The 26,926-nt window shown below is 37.7% G+C and overlaps 1 protein-coding gene across 1 annotated transcript in view; it reads right to left on the minus strand.

Annotated features, from left to right (window-relative positions):
- Positions 1-1,115: 1,115 nt before the first annotated feature.
- EVC2 (Ellis van Creveld syndrome 2) overlaps positions 1,116-26,926 on the minus strand; it is a gene marked incomplete at both ends in the record, with an annotated part of 57,152 nt that continues 31,341 nt past the window's right edge. Inside the window, 10 exon segments of the mRNA XM_010187359.1 lie at positions 1,116-1,221; positions 2,583-2,852; positions 3,322-3,423; positions 4,312-4,505; positions 11,216-11,303; positions 12,665-12,882; positions 15,074-15,301; positions 22,368-22,490; positions 23,808-24,008; positions 26,795-26,926. The exon segment at positions 26,795-26,926 is cut by the window's right edge and continues 15 nt beyond it. Coding sequence (XP_010185661.1) covers positions 1,116-1,221; positions 2,583-2,852; positions 3,322-3,423; positions 4,312-4,505; positions 11,216-11,303; positions 12,665-12,882; positions 15,074-15,301; positions 22,368-22,490; positions 23,808-24,008; positions 26,795-26,926 — 1,662 coding nt within the window.

Below are 26,926 nucleotides of genomic sequence, written 5' to 3' on the forward strand. Positions count from 1 at the left end.
TCAATGGCCAGGGACAATATGAGAAGTTATAAACTTCCAGGGGAACACAAATAACTGTGGGATTCATTAGAGGGTCATTCATTTCCAGTCCTCAGTAAAATACATTATATAACCAGGTAGAAACCCAGAGGAAGAGCTGCTAAACAAGTGAGGCATTTCCTTGAAATCTCACTTCTGCAATGAGCGTGATATTAGCACTCTTACCAGATACCTGTAACTTTTTGATTTAGCTACATCTGTTTAAAATAAGAGGTTCATCCAGACGGTAAGGTGTTCCTTTGTGATATTAATTTAGTGAGAATGAAGAACCATTTGCTTCATGTGATGTTCAAAATCCTGAAGAATTTGGCATTATGTTACTTATTTTATTAATGACTATTAAGCCAAATGGGCTTAATTTGAATGGCTTGTTCAGCACATGTTCCTTGGAAGACTTCAACTGTGAAATACAGATGTTAATACCTACGGTATATGCACACAGAATGGCACACACAACAGCTGGCCCTCCTACATCCTCTGAACAATTCAAAGCTGAACATGTCAGCTCTTTGTTGAAGTGAGCTATTACCTAGGTAGTACTTTCATAAGGCACAAGAGATGTTAAGATCTGTACATTTATTTGAATATGCATTGCATGATACGAAGCTGATTCATTGCAGGGCATGACTTTCCCCACTAAAAGAGTTGCAATCACTGAGCTGCTTCAAATCTGTGATGAGGTACAAGAGAGATACAAATCAGTTTTCTATTATTAGACATACAGATTATCTGCTATGGACAATAAACCAATACTGCTATCAATATTCAGATGTTGCATTGTATTACTGTAATTGATTAAAGCTATTGGCCCCAATGGCTTATCTGTGATCAGGACTGTCATTTTCCTTTTATACTGTAACAGCTTGTAGTCTGGGCTTTCCAAAAATTTTGGGAGGGATTCCCATTCAAGAGACGGCTCATCAGCTTCCAAGCGCTGCTTGGAGACCTGAGCACGACTTGGGTTTTGCTATTGGCTTTTCCTGCATGGGGCCAAACCCTTCCAACCCCTGAAACACCTGAGCCTCCTCCTATGTTGCTCTGACCCACCTCCAAGGACAGACTCTACCTTTACCTACCCACACCTTGGATGATACACGAGATGCATTAAAATGTAGTGACTCCGAGCTCCCAGAATCCTGATAGACTCCTTTTTCTGTGAGCGCGATTACTTCTATGAACAGACTGAAGAACGTAATCAAAAAATAATTAGGATTATCAGGCTAATTACTGCATACATTTTCTAATGCTAACAGCGATATGAAACACTAATTGTTGTTTACTGTGGGATGAATATTTAAATTTGTCAAGAGAAGTGGAGAAAAAAAATAAAAGCTTTTTTTCCCACTTGGAATAGATGCCAACTGCAGACAAACATACATTGCAACTTTTTATTTTTTAAAATTAAATTTGTACTCTATTAATACAAAGACACAAACTCCATAGATGTAAAGCTGCAAAAATATAATCACAGTACCCTCAGAGCACAGCATTCCAATATAGTTCAAAAACCCTCAAATAGGCTCAACTGTCACGAAACATTAACAAATAGATGTGTTTCTTTTAATTAGCCTTTCCTGTTCCTGTTTTTAGGGTTCATATTTACAGGCTTCTTTTTCTCAACAAAAAAAAAATTAAAAAATTAACTTTTTTTGAAATTAAATTGATGAGAATATCATCTTATGAGAAATTCAGGAATAAGAACTTCAAAAATACCCACCTAAATTGTGACAGTTGGCAGCCTTTCAAACAAAAAAGCTTTTATTACATGCCTATTTACATTTTTCCCTTTTTGTCTGAGCAAGTGTGATGGATATTGGGTCACCAAGAAAAAGACTGCAACAGGTCGCAAAGATTTAACAGTTTTGAACTGTAGCCACATCCATATTTAGTTCAGCTGAAGTAACTTTAGAAACAACAGTGAAAAGCCGAAGTTACTCCAGGATGTAAGGCTAAGGATACGTGTATACGCTGAAGATCTGAACTACCAGCTATCATTGTAGAACACAGACTGCAGAAGTAACATTCAAAGCCTATTAAGAGCACAACATTAAACCGCAAATAAGCTAGAATAACAGAAAATCAGAGAACAGAGGACTTGTGGTTCATCCACTTAATCTCTTCATGTCACCTGCTGTACCGCAGCTTATTACATGAATATATAAACACAGGGATAGCAAATCAGTACTTACTTTATATGAAATAAATAAATTTTCTATATAAATTATGAAAATACAGCTACAGTAAAATCAGTGCAAAAATTACCAAAATGTACTGAAGGAACACTGAGTCCTGCCTGCCAGAACGTGCACCATAGAACACCCATATTTCATCTACTGCATCGTACGCTGACAACAAATAAAAAATGCACAATGCACATGGCTATCCATGCCATTCTAAAATTACAGCTATTTACAATGTCAGGCAAATAAGATTAAAACACATGTGTTATTTAAACTGCACAGTTCATTCTTTCCCATTATTTTACCAAATTTTAAATGATTTCCTCTTCCCTAATTGATACTTTGAACGGAGATTGCTCTCACAAGTCCTTATTTGCATGAGCAGCCTTTTTGGAATTAAGAAAGTTCTTCTTCTTTTTCCTTGGAGAATTATGCAAAGGAGGTACTGGATCACTTGGCTCACAGAACAAAAATACCTTTTCCCCTGACTCCAATAGCTCTATGGCTTTGGCAGCTGCAGTGCTCAAAAGAATAGGTGGATCCGACTGTTCCATAGGAGGATGTGTAGGTGAACACTGAAGTTTAATGAATGATGCTTTCTCCACGAGGGCAAGTTGCTTCGTCTTTATCAAGCTACATTAATGAAAAAAAAATTAAAACTTGGGCAAAATAGCATACTTCCTATATCATATCCTGACATAGAAGTGATAACTTTAGAAGCTAAAGAAAATGATATTTCAACAGACAGAATTACAATTTCCATTTCAATTCCTAATAATTTGCATATCATTTGATGAGACATAAAATTGCATAAGGAAAGGTAACCTGATAATAAATAACCACAGGGAAAATGGGAAATGTATATGAAAAATGTGTGAATTTTGTGGATACATATGGAAAAAATCTTTTTTAGGCATTTACTATTATTGCTTATTATGTGTAAATAAATTGTAGGAAACACAAGCACCAAACAGCAGAACAGTGTCAGAAAATGCATACTTATGAACTTCTTTTCTGATTTCTAACACATATAAAAGGAATCGTTGGAGATGAAATTAAGTATAAAAAAAATCATGTATGTTTCTTCCTCTTTTCTCCTTACCTGTTTTTTCTCTTATTTAGAGAAGGGATCTTTTCCAAACTTCTGTTTATCAGATCTTGCCTTACTTTGTTCTCTAGTGCTTGCCACAACTCTTGGTTCTTCCTGAAGGAGCAGTAAAAAAAAAAACTCCCAGCAGCAAATCCCCAAATATTCACACTTTCCTCTCCTTTGTAATTTTAGGTACCAAGCCCATTACAGTAATACCATGAATAAAGTCAGTAAGACTATTCAAGTATTTCTGCTATGCTGTCACAAATCGTTTAAACCAGCAAAGATCACACCTCAGGGCCTGGTCCCAAGGAGCCTTATCTGTTCCTTGGTAACTCACAGCTGACAACCAGAGGCCAAGTGTCACAGGATCTGCTGTTCTCCCCTTCCCCTGTCATGGCAGGGAGCTGGGAGAGTGGGTCCAGAAGCACCTCTCAGTGTTAGCTGCACAGGTGGTGTTAATGGGGATAAACTGGAGGGATGAAGGCTCTGGGAGACCACCCATCTCCGTGAGTAAAAGAAAAAACAGTCACCAGTTGGGACAGTAGTAATGAACTACAAAAGGACAGGCATCTACAAGGTTGAAACTTCCATTATTATAAAGGAGTTCCTCCTGTATATCTTTAGGGGCTATAGATGCTTGAAATCTGGTGTGCTAGGAATATTATGAATAATAAAGCTGGCAGGAAAATATTTTCATGAACTCCAATCAGAGTTAAAGAAAGAAAATTATCAGAACAAGATTTATAAATCTATAACTGTTTAATTAATAAAGTTATAAAATTTATCAAATCATTATGTAGAAATCTTTTATTATAGTCAAAATATTTCCAAAATAAAAGTAGCAGTTTCAAAGTATTTTTACCCCAGAAAAATATTTCAAAAGGAAACTTATGCAGTTGTGATCTTTTTCTATTGCTGTGAATCTGCTTGTCCAGCAAATACATACATGTAAAGCAATAATTTTCTCTTGCAATGGCCTACCAAAAATATCACACTTACCTTTTCTTACAGCTGCCAGACTCATCTGCATTGCTGTCACTTTCAGCGACACCATCTGAATATTTACTGATGGAATCAAGGACAGAAAGAACCTCACTTTGTGAGCTGGAGGGCAGCAGTAAGTTCAGGATCCTGTGCAACATTCCCATTGGTACCCCCGTCAGTTTAGCTAAATAACTTGTCAGCCGGAGCTCCTACAGGATTAATGAGTGGAAGACAGATAAATTTAGCATTGAAAATAAACAAAAAGGTAGCAAATTTTAATTGCTATCACTAAAGATTTATTCATTATAGAAGCAAAAAATATTGAAAATCATGTTAGTGGTGACAGTATTACCATTGTCCACTTCATTCTGGATATGGGCAGTGTAAACGCTAAACAACCAGTTGCTCTTAGCATATGTGCTTAGCGGATGTAGTATATGCCTTTCAGACTCAAAAATCACAGTGCAACTATATTCTAGCATGTAAGGTTTAGTTAATTTATGGATTGTACTATTATAAAGAAATCTTTTAAAAATAGCAATGAAGCAATATAGCATTCCTTGGGCCGTAGAATTAGGGGGGAAAAAACCAGATTCTAATACCTTATGACAACATTTACATGTTGCCATGGTTGAGGGCTTCTTTGTTCAGCCTCCCTTAACACCAGATTCTGTGATAAGCTCAGAGAACAGCTTGTAACATTTGTTAAGAGGTGAAGGAAACACCTGGTTTTGCTTTGGTAGTTGATTTGTTGGGGGTTTTTTTGTTGTTCGTTTGTTGTTTTTTTTTTCAAACTTCCTCTATTTTTTGGCCCAAAGGTCAGTGGTAAAGCATATTGACAGTGTTCAGATAGACCAAGTTCAAATCTAGTTCTTCCCTAGACCATCAGTCAGCACCATTTCTTGTCCCGCTCAACACCAAAACCCTGTTGTTATTTTCTGTTCTGCTGCCACAAGTACTGTGTCTTCAGGGCTGTTTCTGCAGATTTCTCATGCATATCAAATATGTAAAGTCTACAATATATTGAGAACTACATGGAAGGAAATGTGTAGATCAAATTAAAGCAAGTTAAACGCCTCAGAGGATGCTAGGAAAAAAAAAAGCTCTTACAGTCTATTCGAACTGTACATGTATCCCTGGTTGCCAAAGTTAGGTAAAACATGCCAAACGTTCGAGATGAGTCATGAGAGCTGAGACAGCTCCGCTCTGTAGACCCTCTTATAAGCACTGATGGGGGAGATAACCACAAAGCCAATGTCACATAAAAAAAACCCACAAGGTCCCACCATGCAGGGAGACAGACAATTTCTTTGTCCACAATGAATTCAAAATGTCACAGCCAGAGTTTGAACTCTGCCTCTCTTTTGCATTATGAATTTTCAGAGGAGTGAATGCACCTAGGACATCCCCATATTACACGAGTCTTCTTTGAAAGAAGCCATTTCACCAAAAGGATGCTCTGTAAAGGATAATTATTTCTGCTAAATCCATGTGAAAAGAAACAAAGCAATCACCCACAAAGCAGCGTTAATCCAAATTTAGACTGCTACACAAAATAAAGAAATCAAACAACCTCCTCTTCCCATAACCATGCTCCAAGCAGAGAACTCCTCTCCAAAAGGCAGGAAAACTAGCCACTTCTCAAAGTTTCCTGGGCTTCTCAGTGTTGTGATAGGTTTTCCATGGACATCACTGAGATACCAGAATGAATAAGACAAAATCCTATAACTGATGAGAGATTAGTGAGTTGGCACAGTATCTAAAATGTCAATATTTTCACCCTAACCAGGCACTAAGGTTAGGTGAAAGAGATGTCTGTTCAGGCTACTTAGGGCAAGAAATTATTTGATTCTTCTCTGCAGAGGAATGTAAATAAGAACGTAAACCTCAATACAGAAACCTGTGTTTATTTTCTGTACTTGTATACAGACTGTGTTGTACTTCTGGTCTTTAAGAACTGTTCTAGAAACTTACAAAAAACAACACTAAGTGAGAATAAAAATTACACACCTCTGTGACCTATTCTGCCCTTTCTGGCTAAATGGTCTCAAGGATCCTTAACTTGGTAATTTATATACAGATGATCGAAACATCATGACTTCAGTACTGATTTCCTCTCTAATAGTTCCCTCTGTAAAATGTTCTTTTCTCCACTCTGACCCTTAACTGTCTGCATCAAGTAAGATTTGGACTGAGAGGCAATCCTTAATGCTTTTATAACACAGCAGAATACATGATAAGTAATCCCACAAGGTGCCACCCAGCTTTCAACAGTATCAAAAGTGGCACAGGCGCCCAGCAGCCACCTACATCTAGAATGTGTACAGCAAAGAGAGTGCTGATGTGTGAACAGGCATCAGCAGTGAGCAGCACTTGCAGATGCTCACAGCTACTCAGAGCAGCTTGCAGAAGTGGGAGGGAGAAGTGAATGTGCATGCAAACGCAGGAATGGCCACACTAGGCACATCCACAGTCCTCTGGAGCGGGAGGAGTGTGGTTCTTCTGGTATATTATATGGTAAGGTACCACAAGATTAGGAATTGACTTTTTTCATAACATCTAATGGATACAACTGCTATTTGGGCCACCAATAACCTCATTTGTATTCTCTGAATTTGGTCAAAATAAAACCAGGAATGAACTGTAGTTTACTACCAGCAGAATTACTTTTAAGCATTTGGACTGAGCAATGTATATTTAAACAACTAACGCAAGAACCAATGAACTTGATCCATGCTGTGCTTCAAGCTCACTATTCTGTTCCCACATCACAGTCTGCCTGCATCATCTGTTGTCTCTAAAATGCAAGTAGCATACCTGGGGCAATAGCTGTGAGCTTATTTAAAAGAAGCTTCTCAGCCAGATGCTTATGATCCTGAACTCACTATCATTCAAGCAAATCTTTTACTGACCTAGATCTGCCTCGATAAGGATGTAAGCTGAAACATGAAATGTAGCAACATAACACTTACCTGGTTTTCAAGAGAGGCCTGTATCCAGTTCTAAAAACTAGTCTAAAGGGGAAAATCTTCTTCAAAGAAAAGAATGAGTGTAAGATACAGGGGAAAAATGCCTACAGTTTCCTAATACACAATATAATTTGTTCTATAAATTTTAAGAAAACAGAGGAGGGGGAAATATTTAAAGATCAATTTCTCTACCAGCTTACAGGATAAGCACATACAAGAGTAGGAACATGTTAAACTGTGAGCTTCAATAAATTACTTTTCTACTAAGCACATACTTCTTTACAGTTGATTTAAGAACAGTCAACTTTGGAATACTTGTTACTATACTTGCTGAGAACATAAATTTTGTTTTGTATATCTGCAGGGTAAATATGTATAGGGTTTATAGAATTTCAATAAAGTATGTCCCAGAATATCTCTGGGCTATACTTTATATGAATAATACAAACACAAACCCCAGTGGTATATCTAATGCATATTTACACAAATTAATTATTTCTTCAGAGAATCTTATGAACAAAACATAAAGCACAATCTCAAAGTATACACTGAAGAGTGCATCCAGTTTTTCAAGTGCTCTTAAATCTCTGTCTTCAAGATGGCAAAATCTGTAATTATCCAGGGTCATTGTTCACCTGCTAGGGTGCTAAGAGGATTTAGTACTGTGAAAATTATGACAGACATTGTTTGCACGCATCTGTTAGCTGCAAAACAATGATTTTAACCTCTCAACTTGCAGAATACATGTCATGCCGTTTAGAAGCTCTTCCACAATGCATCTGTGCCAAAGAAACTTGACAATTATCATAGGAAAACAATTAAATTGTCAGCAACTTAGGTAACATGGTTTACCAATGCTGTAGAAAAGCAATAACCAGCTTCTTCACCAGTCAAGTGGTATGATCTTAGGGAATATAGAACAAGGAGTGTCAGTGTTTAATTATAAAGGTTTCTAGGACAGAAACAAGCCACAGTAATGTGCAAAACCACATGCCTGGCTGGTCCTGGGCAGTACAATGATAAATGTGGTTAACACTTGCAAATGATAAAGAGCACTGTCTTTGAACTGAAATCTTAAGAAAAGAGCCAATGTCTTTTGGGAAAGATTATTCACAGCCAGAAGCAACAGTACTCTGACACCAGGTTTGTCTCCCTTCCGTTCCACGATGTCCTACACAGCTGCTTCAGCATTCATCTTAACATCCCACACATCTTAAATTCATGTCTTCATGAGAGACATAGGTGCTGAGGCTCTATAGGAGACAACCGAACTCCAGAGCAGCAGAAAAACATTTCACAACATCCTTTGCAAGATAAGATCTCTTCTGCTGAACAGCTGGTTTGTTACATGCATCATCTTCCTGCCCTCTTATGCCTATAAGCATGGCAAGCTAAGAAACACAGTATGAAATTAATGCAATATTCATGCTTTCTTTTAGGAGTTCCCACTTAGCAGCAATTGTTTTTGCCAGCCTGTGAAATTGCTATATAAACAGTGTACAAGTTCCCTTCAATTAGTCCAAGATTGCAAGGCAATAGCAGATTTTAAACCACTGAAATTAAACTGTGATAATGGTCTCAGTGGTGCTACTCTGGAGGAGCTGGTCTGAGCTGTTTAAAGCCTTTATAATGGCCAGCATTTCTGGGTGCAGCATATTCTGGCAGATAAATATATAATCATAGATCATAGAATGGTTTGGGTTGGAGGGGACCTTAAAGCTCATCCAGTCCAACCCCTGCCATGGGCAGGGACACCTCCCACCAGACCACGTTGCCCAAAGCCCTGTCCAACCTGGCCTTGAACGCTTCCAGGGAGGAGGCATCCACAGCTTCCTTGGGCAACCCGTGGCAGTGAATTCCTTCCTAATATCTAATATAAGGCTACTCTCTTCAGTTTAAAACTGCTATCCCTCATCCTATCACTACACTCCCTGATAAGGACTCTCTCCTCATCTTCCCTATAGGCCCCCTCTAAGTAGTGGAATTAGGGAAAAAAACCAACAAAAAACAACAATGTAAAAAGAATTGAGAAGACTATGGCTCACCAAGACCAATAACTTCAACCACAGTAGTACAAGGAAAGATTAGCGAAGTCCAAAAGACCTTTCAAAGCACTTCCAATTTTTGTATCTGTTCTGATGTTTATTTTCCAGTGATGTTGAATGGAAATTATGTTATCTTATATTTATCATATTCAACATGTAGCTGAAGCACTGTACATTTCAGCAAAATATTCAAATAAGCCTGTTAACTCAGTAAAAAAAAAAAAAGGAACATTGAACATTGAACATTGACAAAAGAACCCCTTTTCTCCTAGAAAAGTGTTCTGAAATCTTGAGCTGTTAGAGAATGCAACTATGAATGGGCAAATAAAGCCTCAAATTTAGTATCAACTCTGAAAAGCATTATAGCTGCCTCTGCCCATATCACCATTCCATGACTGAATGACTAACTGAAAATAGTGGATGACTCTCTCATCAGCATTACACAAGTTATTTCAAAAGAGCATAAAGGAATACATATAAAGTTTATAAAGAAATGATCAGATTAAAACTCACCATCATGTGATTATTTACATCATGAGCATCAAACAAAGCCCTGCAGTGGAAATTTTTTATGAGTGTCAGCAGGATGCTCTTTCTGTGAAGTTCAAATAAAATGCCAGAAGCTCTATGTGCAGTAGGCCATGAAGGCAGAAAACAGTGAGAAAGAGCTGAAGGCTGGACCAGAACCGAACAGCTCCCGATACCCACATCTGCTTACAATAGCCCAAAATGTCAAGGCCAACAGGGTAGCAAGATGGTTTGGAAAAAAACAGTTGCAACAGGAGGAACAAAAATCTAATTAAATATTAAAAAATCTTCCATTCCAGGACAGCACCTTCACCATCAGGCTGCCAGATATCCAGAGTAAGTCTCTTCCAGCACAGCTTATGGAAGGACTGTGCTCTGAATGGAGCCCAAGCGTCCCCATGAGAGACAGACACTGAAGTGACCACCACACTCCTGTGAGCTTTAGGAGTTCTTGATGCAAATTCCTTAACCAAATCAGAGAAAGGATCTGAAAACACGTGCTACCTTCCAGGTGGGTTTCCTAACACAGATATAACACACAGGAGTTTCACTCCAATTCTTTGTGAGAGCAGCTGACCTCAAATACACATGTAACTGAAGAGAGGACAAGGAGTTCAGAAAACTGAGCAGAAACAAGCTGAGACACAGGAAAAGCTGAGATCCCTCAGTCTAAGCAGTCCCTCCTGGGCTTGCTGGCCTCTGAAGCTCCCAATTTATGATACAGGTGACTGTGACCACACTTGTCCCTGAGAGGCATGAGAAAAGCTGCAAAACAGTCTCCTTTCTGATGCTAGCTATATATCTCAAACAAGGCCTGCAGATAAAACTTGGGGACAACAGCTATTCAGTTTTAATGCCTTCTGTGGCACTGACAGGCAGCCAACAGACAGCAAATGATCTGAAGAGGCATAGCTTTTTCTGAAAACAGTATGAGTAATGATACTAGAAAATTTAACTAGCAGTCTTCTATCATTTAGTGTTGTAAAATGATCAGTGCAAATCCTTTCTAACACTGATTAAAGCCTAAACAAAACCCTTGCCTAATTACATGAAAATCAGACTGTAAAACTGTCTGTAAACCAGAGACTTAGGCAATGTAGTTCTTTCCACAGAATGAAATGTAACAGGACAACCCCCAGAATGGATTTTGTAAGTGAACAAAAAGAAGCATAACTCAGTAAAATTCAAAAAGCTGAAAGTAGGTCAGAATTAACTGCAGTAAACGATAATACAGGCTGCAAACACTGGAACTGGTAGTGACTATTAGCAGAACTGTGTCCAAATACATCTGTAATGGTTCCCAAAGAAGCAAGAAAAGCTGATTTCCGGATACAGCTGCAATTTAAACTTGGAAGCTTTGTTCAATTTCATGCTTACCTGACTATAAAGTGCCAAAAATGCATCCATTTCTATCTTTTCCAGGAGATCTTCAAGCGCCACGCAATTCCATTGCTCATCTCTCAAGCTGAAGTGAAAGACAAAATAAACATTGAAATCTTCTCAGGCGCAGTGACCGTATTATAGGAAACAATATCTGAAAGTCATCCATTCAGGAAGCGTTTCTTTCTGTCAGCCAAGTTGGGTGAGAAGCGTAACTTCTAAAATAAGCCAAATTCTCTTCCTTTCTCCCCTGAACCACCAGGCAAACATCAGAGGGATGTGCTCTTGCACACAATTCAACTCTGGAATCTCTCCAAAACAACATGAGTAAACCAGTCCCCAACCTCCTCTTTACATTTCATCACCACACTTTATGGCAAGTTGTGGATCTTTTTGTTGCTGGAATATAATAGTAAACTTCCACATTATTGGTGATTTTTTTTTATTGCTGGACCAAATCATGAAGCCACTGTTATGTCATTTGGGAAAAATACAAAACTTGTTTCTTCCGTTATGTTTTCAGGGAAATAGTAAAGATGAGCTGCAGCTTCTTTGAAGGCTTCCCTGATCTATCTCTACAGTAGTATCCACAAGCCAGTACCCTATCTGCTCTTCTAGTGACTCTTTATTTCAGCAACAGGAGAGCAGTTAATCTACATTGAGTATAGCTCCAGCCCTTTCAGAATTAAAATAGAATTAAGAGTGCAATAACTCCACTCAAAGCTTACCAAAGCCATTTTTAATATACCGTTTCACGGAAAACCATCTTTGTCATGGAAAGCCCCTTCCCAGCATCCTACATGAACCTTGAAATGTGGTAGGCTTTTAGCACTGTGCAATACACACGGAAATGTAATTTCTGACTCCTGTAACCCTAATGAATGTAATAAAATACTTAGCAATTTTGCAAATTATCACCCATTTTTGCCAAGTAACCTTCACGACAAGACAGGTATTTCTATATGCCTCCTAAAAGGCATTTTGTCACTGTCTTTACTTAAAAATTGGCTAGAGAAAAGTGAAACTGAGCCTGTCTCTGAAGAAGAGTTTATATATTCCATCAAAAATGATTGTGTGACAGGGAATTCAGTCTACAGTGTGACAGTGGAGTTGGAAGTCTAATTTAAATTGTTTCAGCTACTTCCTCTGACCCCTGCAGATCAGGTTTCATTGAAGTCCCTACCTATCTACTTGGGAGTCAACGGAACAGGATGAAAGTTATTTTCCTCCTTGATGCTAAGGAGTATTGTTATTTTTCCACTGCCCCTGTCAAGATACGGTGATTGCCATGCAATACATCACAATCTATATGTAATTAATTTATTATTATTTCATGCATAGTCCCTCCCCAGCACAGCAGAACTTCCAGCCTGCTGTTTCTCTGGGATATCTTATGGTCCATAAAGACTGCAGTAACTTAGTAAGACCTGAGACCAAACCACTCACCTTTGCTGGTGCAGATTTATAAACTGATTACATTTATTCATGGCCTGTCTTAGCAGAACTGTGACTTGTCTGTCTGCATTTGTTTCCACAGCTTCACTTGAAAGTCCCAATCCATCCAGAGTCCACCTCTGCCTATTCATTAGATGCTGCTGCTGCTGCTGAACTGACTCCTTATGCAACATCTCATACTCCAGCTTCCTGTCAAGTTCTTCAATCTCCTAGAGGTTGAAAATATGTGATGATAAAAAGTGGTAATTTAACTTGGAAGAACAAATTTCATTTGGAGTGAAGGGGAAAAAAAAAGATGGTATCAGAATTTCTGATATTATTCATTCCTCATTCTACCCAGCCACTTGCAGTCATTACACTTTCCAATTCATCGCATGGCTGCAGTAAACATGACTTGCAGGCTATGAATATCAGAACAATGTTGAAAGATATGAGTCAATTTTCATTGTGTTAAAGGTTGATGCTCTCTGAAATCATTCACTGTAGAGGACATCTAGAAAATACCCTACCAGCATGGCCGAAATACAAAGGAAAGAATAGCACCAGTAGAATTAATCTATAAGCTCCATAAAGCCACCGAAACAGCCTGAGAAACTCCAACTAGTTTTAGCTATGCTGTACCAACAGCTAATATCAAAGACATTTGAAGTTAAAAGACAGTAATCCACACTTAGTGTGATAAAATTAGGATTAAAAACGGAAGTCTTAAGTGGACTGGATCCCTCATGCTGAAGATCTCTCTTTGGTCAAAGAGTCAAACTAGACATCAGAAAGACTGTTTCATATCCCAGTTTTCCAGTGTCATTATCTGACCTCAAAGAAGTTGCTTAATATCTCAGCACCCTACTTCCCAACATTGAAGAACTTGCTGAATTTTAATCTATCCCCCGCCATCAGCCATATTCAGGCTTGAAATTCACTGGAGCATGGCAGCTCTAAATATCTGCTCCCCTGCCAGCAGGATTTGACATTGGAGCTTAGACCCACTCTCCTAACACCAAAACTGAACATTAACTCGCTATCTCTAAGAGGAAGAAGCAAATTCACATACAGCCAGACCTGTTTCACTGACTAGCAAAACTGTCACTGACGTCCTCAGCATTAAGGAATCCTGTGTATTCTGATATATTTGATTTAAAGCAGCAGGTGTTTAAATTTGTCAGCTAGTGTGACAAAGCAGCAGAAATAAGACACAGCAAGAGAAAGGTTTGATCACCAGGAGATAGTTCCTGTAAACCAAGCCTAAAAGGCACTTCAAACAATGCCTAAAAATGTTTTTTCCCCACAATAGGGCTCAACTCAGTTGTTGCACATTGGTTAAAGAATCCAGTGCTAGCCACTCAAGACCTCTCTTCTGTCTCTCATTCAATCCTTTTTCTTCATCTGTTCAGGGACAGAGAAGCTAAAAGCAGCCTCTTTGCAGAGCCCTCTTACACTTACTGCATAAAATCCCAGATTAAATTATTTTTAATATTCCGTCTCCATATAACTTTCACTACTATTTCCTATAGATTTAATACAAAATTTAAACAAAACTGGAAGCATATAAGCATTCTAACTACCATTCTAAGAGAAACTCTATAGAGATGACAGCGGTAAAATTTAACCAGGAGTTTTCACAGCAATAGCTGTCTAATGATGCCCTCTAGCAAAGAGGTTTTGCTCTTAAAAACCCATTTTGTTTGTTCTACTCCAGTGCTCTCCCAAGCCTCACTTGGATGGTTGCAAATAGCAATGTAAAAAAAAAATAAAATCCTTATGAATAGAGAGCACTGAAGTATTAAAAAAGGATTAGAAAACTGGCCCATACCAAGTCTGTAATAAATATGATGAAGGGAAGAGGCCTTTCCAAAGTTTCTACTATTTAAACTGTATGAGCATGCTTGGAGGGAGATAGGTAGAAGGTTGCATAATATAATATATTTAAAATCATTAATCTTTAAAATATAATCTTTAAAATCTCAATGATTGATGCATTTCATGTGGTAATGGATTTTACGGTATGGATAGCACTGTAACATGAACACTGTCATAACACAGTCATGACAATTTACACACCATCCCAGTCATGACTCACAGCCACTTCCCAATTGTCTTCTTTGCGATCATCAAAACTTAATATTAATTAGCCAATAAAATACCGCTCTCCTTGACTGTAGATCTCGGGATGCTTCTAAGATAAAAATAAATAATCATAATATACACAATATTCTCTGGCACTAATACTCTCCTCCTCTTTATTTCTTTTACTTGAGTGCATTAAAGTGCACGTAATCACAACTGAAAGGCTGGACCACCAGGAGCTGCAAACCAGCACAGCTAAATTAAAGTCAAATAAGCTACTGTGATAGTTGCTGTCTCCTAACAGGATTTTTTCATTTTCACAACTTCTTTACTTACAGGCTTGTGTGCTTCTAAAATCTGAATACATTCCAATTCTGACAGGATTTTTGACGTGCTCAGTTGCTCAAAGAGCAAAGCTTGTACACTTATGATAGCAGTATACAGCTCCAACATTTTGGATTTTTTAATAGTCTTCTGAAAGGCTAAAGAAGCAATATACTCTCCAAGTTTATTTTCCAGATCACGCAGCTGACCCTCTTTCTCAAGCAGCAACTCGTACTTAACCTAAAAAATACCAAAACACAAAAGATAACAAGATTAACAGAAAACCTTACATGCACGCTCATGATTTCATTACTTTGTAATTAAGAAGCAGGATTAAAATAGCAAAGAAGTCAATGCTATTATAATGTAATACATTGTTTTGAAAAGTAATTTTAACATTTAAGCCCAAGCTTTTTGAAGTGATAATAAAAATACTACAGTAAAGTCAGATATTTCAAAGAGATCAGGCTTTGTTTTAGCGTAGTTATAACTTAATATTAAATATTAACCTAAAACATTAGGTCTATATAATTTTCAATGTAATAAAAGTAAAAAATGTAAATAATCCTATGCTTACTTATGTGATTGGTTAAATGGGAAGATAAAATACATCCTTCTGTTTAGCAAAAATATAAGAATTATAGAAAGACTGTAATTAGTTTCAAACTGGCAACTGACAGTTAACACTGACCAATGAAATTCAACTTATTTGTTAAGCAAATAACAAAAAATCCTCTTATATAAAACAAAGTTAAAGAGCCTACTGGTAATGGATTTCAAACACGATTAAAACTGGATTGAATGGACATGAAACAGGATTAAATAAAAATATTTAACTCAACAACTGTGTTGCTGCCACACATTCGATGGGACATCCACAGAAATTATCCAAGGGTGAAAGGCAAGCACTGCACGTGCAAGCATATGCTCAAAGGCCATGTGATTGATGAGCTCTCCATGCCATACCACTGACATTCACAACCAGCGATATCGTCACTGTGACCGTTTTCCTGCAGGACAATGTGGATAGTGGCCAGCTGCAATAACCTGCTCTAGATGCTTCCACCTGAGCTTGTCACTCTAAGCTCCCTTTAGAGTCAAAGAAAAGGAAAAGGTACTTCTCAGTATGTTTCATAACCTATAAAATGGTTTTCCACTGATGAGTAAGTGTGGATGTCTAGGTTAGTCATTGATGGCTGCACTGCATATGTAACATCTGGGAAGCTGAATCCTCAAAGACAGTAAATAATTATCAATTTGGGTTTATTCCTGCTCCCTGTATTATCCACATGGGCCCAGATACAGGATTGTAAGAGAGAGAAGACACAGAGAGAGAAAGCACATGCAACCATGAGAGATCCAACTCCATTACTTGGTGTTGATATCAACTGCTGCCCTACACACTGGAACTACAATAAAGCTAAGCACAAAAACAGCCCATTGGTACACTGGTGGGTATTAGAGTGCAGGGTTTCCTCATTCCATTTCTAAATTCTCTTTTAGTCCTGACAAATCTAATCTGATAGGCTTCACCACATTAAAAAAAACCCAAACAAACAGTTTTCAGAAATCAGCAGATTCTGAAGTTTCCAGCATTATGTATTTAAGAACAATGCTCAAGTGTGACAGAACGGAAGAACCACAGCCAAAGGAGTCTGTAAGTTTTGGTTACATTTACTATCATCATGGCACCTGAGAGCAGGTACTCACATTTGCACTCTATGGAAAAGTATTTATCCCAAATTTGGCCTCTCTTTTAAAGAGCAGGCAGAGATGAACATTCCTATTAAACTGAGAAACCTACATGGTTGGTATATTAGCATGGCAGCCATCCTCTGGTATACCATTATACATGCAGTCTTAATCTCTCTACAGTTTTATCAGTCTATAAGTTAAGAATATTAAAGAACAATAGTATTTGCCCTGAAAGCATGAATGACAACACTTAAAGGTCACTTGACCTGATTTTGCCCCTCAGAATATCTTTGCACAAATAGAGATAGTATGTACTCAAGACATTAAAACCTTATTAGCTTTCTATTCATGTTAATCAGAACTATACATTATTGACTCTATTCATTATTAGCTTTAAAGGAAGATTTAAGGAGACTTCTACTAAGTTTTTAGATCACTAACATGAAAAATATATAACATGATGCCCATGAATTTTCTCTGGAAATGTTATTGATAAAGGATATGCTAGAGGCGATTGTGCATCATGCAAATTGTATTATCCAGTAGATAAAGCTAAATTTAAAATGTAATTTTGAACCACTTATGCTTGTGATATTCTCAATTCATGCTCATGTGATATTCCCCAAAGTCTACATTACATCACCTGGAATGTCCTTGAACACAAGAGATGGAATGTTACCTTCAGGAAATATTTCCTATTAATGTGAATTAAGCCAATTATCAAGAGTAAGAAATCATGCTACAGACATGAGGTAGAGGGAAGATTTGTTTTCTTGATATCTTCAACAAATCTCCATCTTGACAGACAGACATTGTCTCTCAACATAACTGCCAATCTAACAATTCGGTCTTGAATAACGTAGGTGGTGTGACACTGAATACTAAATAAACATATTGGTTGCAAATAAACACAAGGGATATTTGAGTTAGGAGTATAATTCAACTCAGAGATCATACTGGAAATAAGGTAAACAAAATGCTAAAAGCTAAGCTGTTATTTTTAAATATGGGAGGCAGAGATCTCCAGTGAAAAGCAAAAGAGATGGCCTTTTGTTTTCTGTAGGATATTTTTTACTGAAAAGCAGCTTTAGCATCTCCCATTTAAGTTCACAGTCCAACAGTTCACAGGCATTTGAAGGCATACACTGTACTCTAGCAGCGCCAGTAGGAAATCAAAGATAAAAACTTCTGCAGAGCATCCTAAAGTCATGACTTTGATGTAGATTGAACAAGACAGCCTATCCCACCCTAACTCAGGTTTTTTTTGGGAAAGAATTTGTTGGTTTGTTTTGGTTTATTTATCTTGTCAAAGCAAATTTATTTTCAAAATCCAAAGTGTTATTTCAAGATATTCTTATGAGACAGTGATATAAACCCAAGGTCTAGAAGCAAGACTATTCCATACCTCAGTGCCAAGGCAAATATTTAAACCAAAAATAGTAACAATTAAGAGATCTCTTTCTTCAAAAGGCTGTGCACATGACTCATTTCTCAAATAAAACTCAAGATTTTGTTCTGAAAGGCACACTGAGTTAATTGTTATACTACTGATCACTGTGACACAAGACAATGTTCTCAAAAGCAACTAGCAACTTTCAAAGCCATAATGACTGACTGTTCAATTCTTTAAGGTCTCAGTTGCGAAGTTTCCATGGACTTGCCCTCATCCAATTTTTTGGTGGTGAAAGTTGTTGCACTTTTAAGTGATTCTTAAGGAGAGGATGGATTGGAATTGAGCACAGAACAGTAAAACAGACAAGAAATACCAGAAGAAACAGCTTCTAAACAAAGGCACAATTTATATCCAATGCAGGAGCCACATGATACTTCGCTAACAGCTGCTATCTAGCAAAGCGTTCATGTTAGAAATGAACCAGGTTGCACAGTTAATTTCACAAGTCGCCTTTCAAAACCCCGGAAACACTGAGTTTTGAGTTTACTTAAAAGCAGGATAATGAAGATGGATGAGAACAACCAATGGTTTGTCGCAAGAGACTACATAATTTATACTATGATTTTAAATACAATAGCACCTATTCAAGAAATGGAAAAAAATTCAAGCAGACTTACTTGACTAGAAGTAAATAAGTTCATTTTCTAAAGAACTGATGCTTTAGAGCCTACGTCTAAGATGCTGCCTGCCAGAACACAAACACTTTTACAATATCTCAAAACAGGGGAAAAATACATGCTTTTGGTACGACTTATTTTATACAACAAAAAACTATTAATATCTGAAGACTGCCTTTGTAGTTTAGGAACAAAATGTGCTAGAAACCTTTAAAAATGCAGATAAAATTACACAGAAATGTTTTGACAGGTGTGTGCATACAACTGAATTTAAAGTTTCTTTCTTTCTTAACAGGAGGCTCAGTTTCAGACAGAAGGATTTTAAATGAATTATACATATATGAAATCTGGGGATGGATGAATGAATAATGAATAGATGAATGAGTAAATGAGCGATCACCTTTAGTGTAAGTTTGAACCCATTAAAATGAATAATGAATAAGGATGGAAATACAGTTTGACAACTCAAGCTCACTTATAAGGAGACACAAGAATGTGTATTTTAATTGCAGCTGAATTCAAAGGCAAGAGAGATGACATTGATGACCGAAACACTTATACTTCTGTCAACCACTTCAAATATCAGGAGACTTATATGATATGTTCAATATATTCTATGAATCATACAAATAATGGTCCAAACTGCAAAACTAGGTATTATTTGGCTATCACTATGTATGAAGCCATACATTAAGCATGGAAATGATGTTCAGCTTATCATTCAGCATCCATTCAACAGTATACAGTAAATTAAGTGCTGTTAATAAAACAAAATGTTGCATCACTCAACTGGTACTACTACCTACCCCGAGCCACCTGAGTTTCTCTTTGCCTCTTGTCGCTGTGAAATCACAGCTCTGCAAACAGAAATACATCTGTGACAATCAAAGCTTGTGAGTAGACCTGACTTTAGTGTGACACAGAAGGTGACTTGAGTAGAAGCTGGATCAAATATTGATTACAAACTAAATTAGAAACTAGTTATAAACTGATATCCCCTAGCCACTCTTGAAGCTTTTTATCATACCAAACAGAAGACTGTAAAATACTGCTTGACATTGTACTATTTGACATAATATTATTTGAGTGTCAAACTACTTTGGTTATGATGAATCAGCTCCCGTAGGTATGAATATTTGCTGCTGATGCCACCTGAAACATCTAAACTACACAAAAAATTGCCAATGCTGTAAATGCACTATGATTAGTCCACTGCTTGAAAGCACTGGTTTCTAAATTCCACATTCAGTTCAGACTATTGCTAACTAGTCTTGTCTCAGTCCTAAGTATTACAAATTAAGGGAATAACCTTAACGTGGTCAATTACCTGCAACCCCAAAGACATTTCTCATGAAAGACTTTGTATTTTTTTTAAACCCAGCAGGGAAAGCAGACTAAGGGAAAACAGATTAATGAATGTCAGTATTTTTACCACTGTGTTTCTTCTGAGATAGGTAACTGCTATATCAGACAGGAACTGCTACTTCGTCACGCACAGAACAGCTCAAATCAGTCACAAAACACAAAAGAAAGAGATATAGCCTGCTTTTAAAGATTTTCACAGCAAGGCCAATGATAGCCTCAGGTGCTCCAAGACTCAGCTTCAAACTACTTGCCATGGCCTCCCAGCTCACTGACTCCTGTTTGTGAGTGGCTCCTTGTCATGCCTGGTTTACAGTATGACAAAACACACTGCTGCTGCTTTCATAAGCATTAGCTAGAAGCCATCTTCCAGTGAACCTGTAGTAAGACAGAATCCAAGACATGGTGTGAAGTCTGCAGCAGTAAAGGCAGGAGAAATGCAGCAGAGCTGTCTGCCTCCATTGTTCTTTTTCCTTGCCTTGAATTGGCTGTGCAACTTCAGATGGTTAATTCTGAGTTAGATGGAAAGTGTTCACATTAATAATTTAGAAGTGTAAGATTCTAAATGAAGAACGAGGTAAGAGATTGCATGAGCCAAAAGAAAGAAACTCTACTTCTGCGATCAACATAAGGTTTATTGCTTATACTTCTGAGTGCTAACAATAATGTGTGAACTAATGATTTTCCTTAACAGTAGTTCAGCTTCATTACTGGGAAAAGCCCAAAGCATTTGAATTTTATAACTAATGTGCAGTCACACAATTAGAACAACAACAGGTATGCCAGATGGTGCATATTAAACTGAAAGAAAGAGGCTCAGAGAAGCTAACTTTCTAATTTTAAAACAAGATTGTAACAAAAAAGTAAGGCAGGATTCACACCAAACAAGTATTCAGTACTTTGTATAGCATAAGAGCTTAGCCCATACTCTGTTGTATTTTCGAGTAACAGTACTAAAAAAACCCAAAAAACCCCCTAAATTTTGGAGGTCAGGATGTTAGGCATTGAAGCCAAAAGTTTAAATGCCTCCATTAAAAGATTAGGGCATTCTTGGACCAGAGTTACTAAATTATTAAAGAGTCGCAGAACACACTTGCCCACTTGTTGCACGCTTGTCCAACCACCTGCTCTCACTTCCAAAGACTGTGTGCTGGACTAACTAAACATTTGCTTTTATCATCTGTAACTAATACTAACAATGTGTTGCTCTCAATGAAAGTGAAAATATTTCTGAATTAACATGTTGAATATCAGTATTCTTCATTTCTCAGGATGAGGAATGTATAGTATAAAAGCACATATATAAAGGTATCTAGTATAAAAGTATAAAAAGTACAGGAAAGAGGTATAAAACCAGATTTTTGTGCAATTTGGTATTAACATTGATATTGTAATCACTTGCGAAACTTTTATCTACCAATTTTAACTACTAACAACACCTACTTGTTCTGCATAGTTCTTATAGATGTGCATCACCTATGACTAACACAGTTATCATTGTAATGTTCCTCTGATATACAAAAGTAATATTAGCCACATTTTACAAGTCTGAAAGAGAAGGAGAGAAAGATTAAAGAAAACAAATGACCTCATGGCACATCTGCTGTCAGAGAAGCCTCCAAAATCCCATATTGGCAATGGCCCCACTCATTCCTTTAGATTACTTTTAGACTGGGGCTATGAGCCCTTTGGTGGATGCGGTACCCACCAGAATCAAGGCTCCCTTTCAATAAGCTCTGTACAAATAAACTCAGCCCCTACCCAAGAAGTCTTTGGATCTAAGAACCCATTTCTGGGTTTTCAGTAGTGTTTAGAGAGGTCCAAGAACTAAATCATGCTCAACTGAACTACGCAGTGAAGCACTTCTGATGTTCTGAGAGCATTACCAATAAAACCACAGGATCTAGGGGAGTCTTGCAGTCACACATACACCAAGCCCCAAAACCTAAGGCAAGAAATCAGTTCTATAACTAAGGTGCAACAATTAAAACAAAGCCAAAACTTTAAAGCTTGAAATGCAACATCTTGACAAACACAGGCAAGAGTAGAGAGATGCAACATGCCACTAAAACTCATGCCTTTTTTATCTGGTTCTTTTTCACATTGATAGAAAACTGTAATTCTTTTATTACTAAAGATCTAGGTTTTGACCTTTACGACAGAAAAAGTCTGCACTTACCTTACTCAAATTTTCATATTTCACCAATTCTTCATAAATGAAAATTTTGTCCTGCAAAGATTTCTTCAGAATATCTATTTTATTTCTATTCCTGGATCCTGTTTTTTTCATTTTAGAATGCTGCTGCAAGAAGATGAGCACAAAATGCTTTATTTGTAAGAGGTATATGAGGATGCTAACATTAACATTATTAACTTGCTATTATTGGCAGATCCACCAATTAATGAAACACTTGGCAAGAATGACATTCACTGAGAAAATATTTCTGAAACGAAGGTGCTGCCTATTCATTCAGAAGATTCCTTTCAGACATTCTGACAAAGCTAAAAATTTCATTTTTAATTCCTTTCAAGCAGATTTATATACTCATTCCATGAAAACTGCTGGCACAGAAATTTGATTTTAAACAAGCTTTAGCAGTGATAATAAGAGAAGACTTCAACTGACACATTGTCTCCTCAGCACAGTGGAAAATGAACAAAGAATATTAATTTAAGAACTACATTGTTTTCAAGACACAGTATATGAATCACAAATGAACCATGATAGTATTAAGGGGCACCGTTCCATGTAATGAAATTATTCTTGACCTTTATATTTCTTTACAAGAATACAAACTAAGTATAATGTACTCTTGGGGAAATGATAACATCTGTTCAACTATAAGGCTTTGCAAAGTCATTTCCCTTCTTCAGTACTTCAGATATTATTAAGGTTTTGAACTAGGCCAATTCATAGTACAATTAAATCAAGTTAGTTTATGTATTTAGAAAACATAACTGAACAAAAACAAAGCAAGGGGAAGTCCTCCTTTTTATGATGGTATCGGATACAATTCATATACATGAACACTTTTTTCCTGCTATTTAAGAACTTAAAAGAATTCATGATTCCATAGCTTTTACATTTTACTGAAGGAATTAAACACCCCTCACCCATTTCCTACATGCACGAGACAGTGTAGGACATTCCCCTAAAAAAACTCCCTAAATCATTCCTCGATTTAGTGCCAAATGTAGTAACGTGTAGGGGCTGCCAGAGGAATTTTCATTATGGCGGTGAAGGACCCAACTTGTCCCTGACATTCAGAGCCAGGCTCAGCACTGCTCCAATTTTGGGCATTTCAGTTGACTCTCCTCAAAGATGCAGCCCCTTCTGGCCAACCATCTGCTTCTTTATACCTATGCCTTCTTCTTGGGAAAGCTGGAGGACATTCAAGCAGTAGAAATACACAGGCCTATAAGAAGAAAATATTTATCCAGCTGCCACCCAAAAAATTAACTTTAAGGTGAACCAACCCACATAGACAGGAGAAGTGTGCATCACTGTCACACATAAGGGGAAGCTATGGACCCATATCTGCGGCCAAGGCCACCCCAACCTGCAGATAAACCCATCAACACCTCACAGATCCCCACGCTGATCCCACATCATTCCCACCTGTTTATTGGCCATTGCTAAATTCTGATCGACTTTCAGCAGCTCTGTGTCTCTCCGCTCCACCTCGAAGGCCTGAAGCAAGGTTCTTGCTCTTATCTTGGGCCAAGCCAAGCTGCTGTCCACCTGAGAGAAGCAGCAGTGCAGCTCCTGCCTCATTCTAAGCAATTCCTCTTCTGATAGTGAGAGGGGTAAACTTAGAAGCTGCCTGTTAAAAACACAAAAGCCATTTGTTGTTCAGTGATATAGGCAATTCTACATAAAATGTAAGACATGCACACACTTTACATGACAATGATCATAATTTTTTGTCTTATTAATGTATCGGTTAATGACTCCATGCAGAGGACTGAGCTGCTCAGCATGTTCAAAATATCTTTGAGGATACTTTAAATTCTGCATACAGAAATTCTTGAACTGTAAAACTTCATTTTAATAGAGAAACAGGTTTTGACTATTTTAAAAATAAATATTTTTAGCACATTCCTTCTGCACAGACTCCCTTCTACCTCTCCAGAAAATAAAACCCCTGAACTTAGGGCTGAAATAAAGGTAAAAGCTTCCCGTAAAGCCTCCCTGTGCTGTTTCCCAGCACTCAGCAGTCACAGCTACCAAGAGGTGAAAAAAAATAAAATAAAGTCTCTCTTTATTATAAACTCATATATGTCATCCTTCACATCACCAGGTCAAGGGTTCTAGCTGATCTTTGTAAAAAAGCTTTTAGCAGTCTGAACAACAGGGAATATATTTTAGCAGCAATTTGAATCACTCAGAGTTCCCATTTTGTAGAAGGAAGGCTCTCTACATTGAAGTCTGAGGAACTGATCCTTAGGTCAAGCTGAAGTTGGCTTAAAAATAATGCATGCTAAAGCCTAAATTAATCTTCCAGTCGTGACTAACCTTAGAATACATTCATCTCCTTATCTTGTGACTAAAATATTTCCTTCATATTATTTCACTGAAAAAGCATCTTTCTTTCTTTGGAAATTTTCTCTATTTCTCCCCTTCCCCCCCCCCCCAAAAAAAAAGTCTTTAAAGCATGAACAGCATATTTTTTAACAAATAAGATTTATTTTTAAAACATATACTGTACGTTCCATTAGGACTGATGCTTTAATTCAGTATATTATAGACCTATATCACTTAATCATTTCACCAAAATATTTCTGAATTTAGAAATCCTTATTTCTCTTTAGTGGTTCAGCAAAGTACACCTAAATCCTAAATTAAAACATTTTTAATGCAGAAAGCTTTTCTTCAAAAAATTACTTACTTTAAGGCAATATTAAAATATTTTGGATTAAGTCATGGTCTCTTTGATAAGCAACAAAAACGAAAAGCTATCATTCAAAATAATTCTTTGTGAAAACTAAATAGCAGACGAGAACATAAACAGGACAGCTGGCATCTGTCATCGAAATACCAAAATTGACAGACAGTGGACTGAACATAATGACAGTGACAGATTTTAAGGGACTTGATAGGGCAGTCGTGCAAATGCTGCATTTTTTGTATATATTTTCCAGTATTAAATAAAACTGCTTACAGTTGCTGTAAACAAGATAGCACCTAACAAATACAACAGGGCATGCTGCAGGCTGGATCACAACTACCATGGAATCTTAAGTCAGAAAGAGGAAAGAGCTCCTGTAGTACAACCTGCTTCCCTGCTCACGCAGGTCTGCTCTCAGCGATATAAATAAGAGACAATAAGACAAGCTAGAAAACGGCTTACAGAGAAGTATTTCAAATGCTAAATAAAATACAGAGTCCTTGAAATTAGAACCAAGACAAGACGAAAATGGATTTTTTTATGTAACAAAGCAAACGTAATGGGCAAGGTTTCTTTTTATATCCCTGTTAAATGTTTTTACACTGTGCAGCAGACAAACTCATCATAAAGATGCTGTCTAGACAAAACTGCCCATGCAAATCTGTTTTGCTTTAAAGAAGAGGTATGAAGGAGAAACCTTTACTAATGCTTTCCACGACACCCCCAACTTTTTTTTTTTTTTTTTTTCCAACCTCTCTGTTCAGCCTCTCATGCCCGGTGCATTTGTTCCAGGAGTTGACAGCCTAATTCAGGTTTGCCTGTTCCTTTCCCTAAAGCTGCAATTTTGACAGCAAACTATTTTTTTCACGTTCCCACATCTTTAACAATGTCTGTTATTAAACAGACATTGTATAGGAAATACAGCACTGTAAATATTCAAGCATTAAACAACTAGTCATAAATGTACTTGAAAGCCAAGAAGAAATGCTAATGAATGGTGCAACTCCCTCAGGGACCTCGCTGCCCAGTCTGAGAGGCACCACGCACAACTCTTGGCTCCAGTCATGGCGTCTCCCCGCGCAAGGTCTCCCAGTGTTGGGTTCCCACCTTCCCAGGGTCATGTTGTAGCAGGCAGCAATGGCTATAAGGTACACCTGGGACCAGCAAAACTCTGCAACATGGCCTGTGCTGTGAAGACTCTGTGGCCTGGGGCCAGGAGCACCGAGTCAGATTGGCCATGAGCTGGAGGGGTAGGCTACTGCGCTGTGTATTTATGGAATATGCGGCAGTACTGTGGCAGAGATCAAAACGAACCCGATGAGTAAGGCTTGACTTGTGGCTGCAAGGAGTGTAACGGAACTGGCCATAGGGCTAATTAGGCCTGACGTACTAAGTGACATTTCCAAAGTGCCGGACCTCTGAGAACAGACCGAGAATAATAATGAAAGATGTGCAAATGAAACCTGACACAGAGTGAATGGAAGTATAAAAATACCACTCCACATTTTTGGTTTCAAAACCACTGCTTCCTGGGATTTTCACTGCAGCACTAGGGGTGCTGGCTCACCCGCTGGCACAGTAGGGGCGAGACACTTGCAAAAAAATCAATTCCCAAATGCCCAACAGAGAGCATTAGGAATTATACCCAGACAAGTGTGAAAACTCCTAATTCATCCCTATTTGCAATAATAACTAAGAAAAGGGTGCAGAGAGGTACTTGCATGAACACTGATTGTTCCCAGCTCCTTAATTTTTTTTGTTCCGAAATGCTTATTTCCAGTTCTTGGCTTAGCTTCTGCCTGGTGAGCTGAAGCTGCTCTTCAGCAGCCGTGTTCTTGTCACGCTCTTC

The sequence above is a fragment of the Mesitornis unicolor genome, unplaced genomic scaffold (genome assembly GCF_000695765.1).
Source record: "Mesitornis unicolor isolate BGI_N332 unplaced genomic scaffold, ASM69576v1 scaffold16136, whole genome shotgun sequence".
NCBI lineage: Eukaryota > Metazoa > Chordata > Aves > Mesitornithiformes > Mesitornithidae > Mesitornis > Mesitornis unicolor.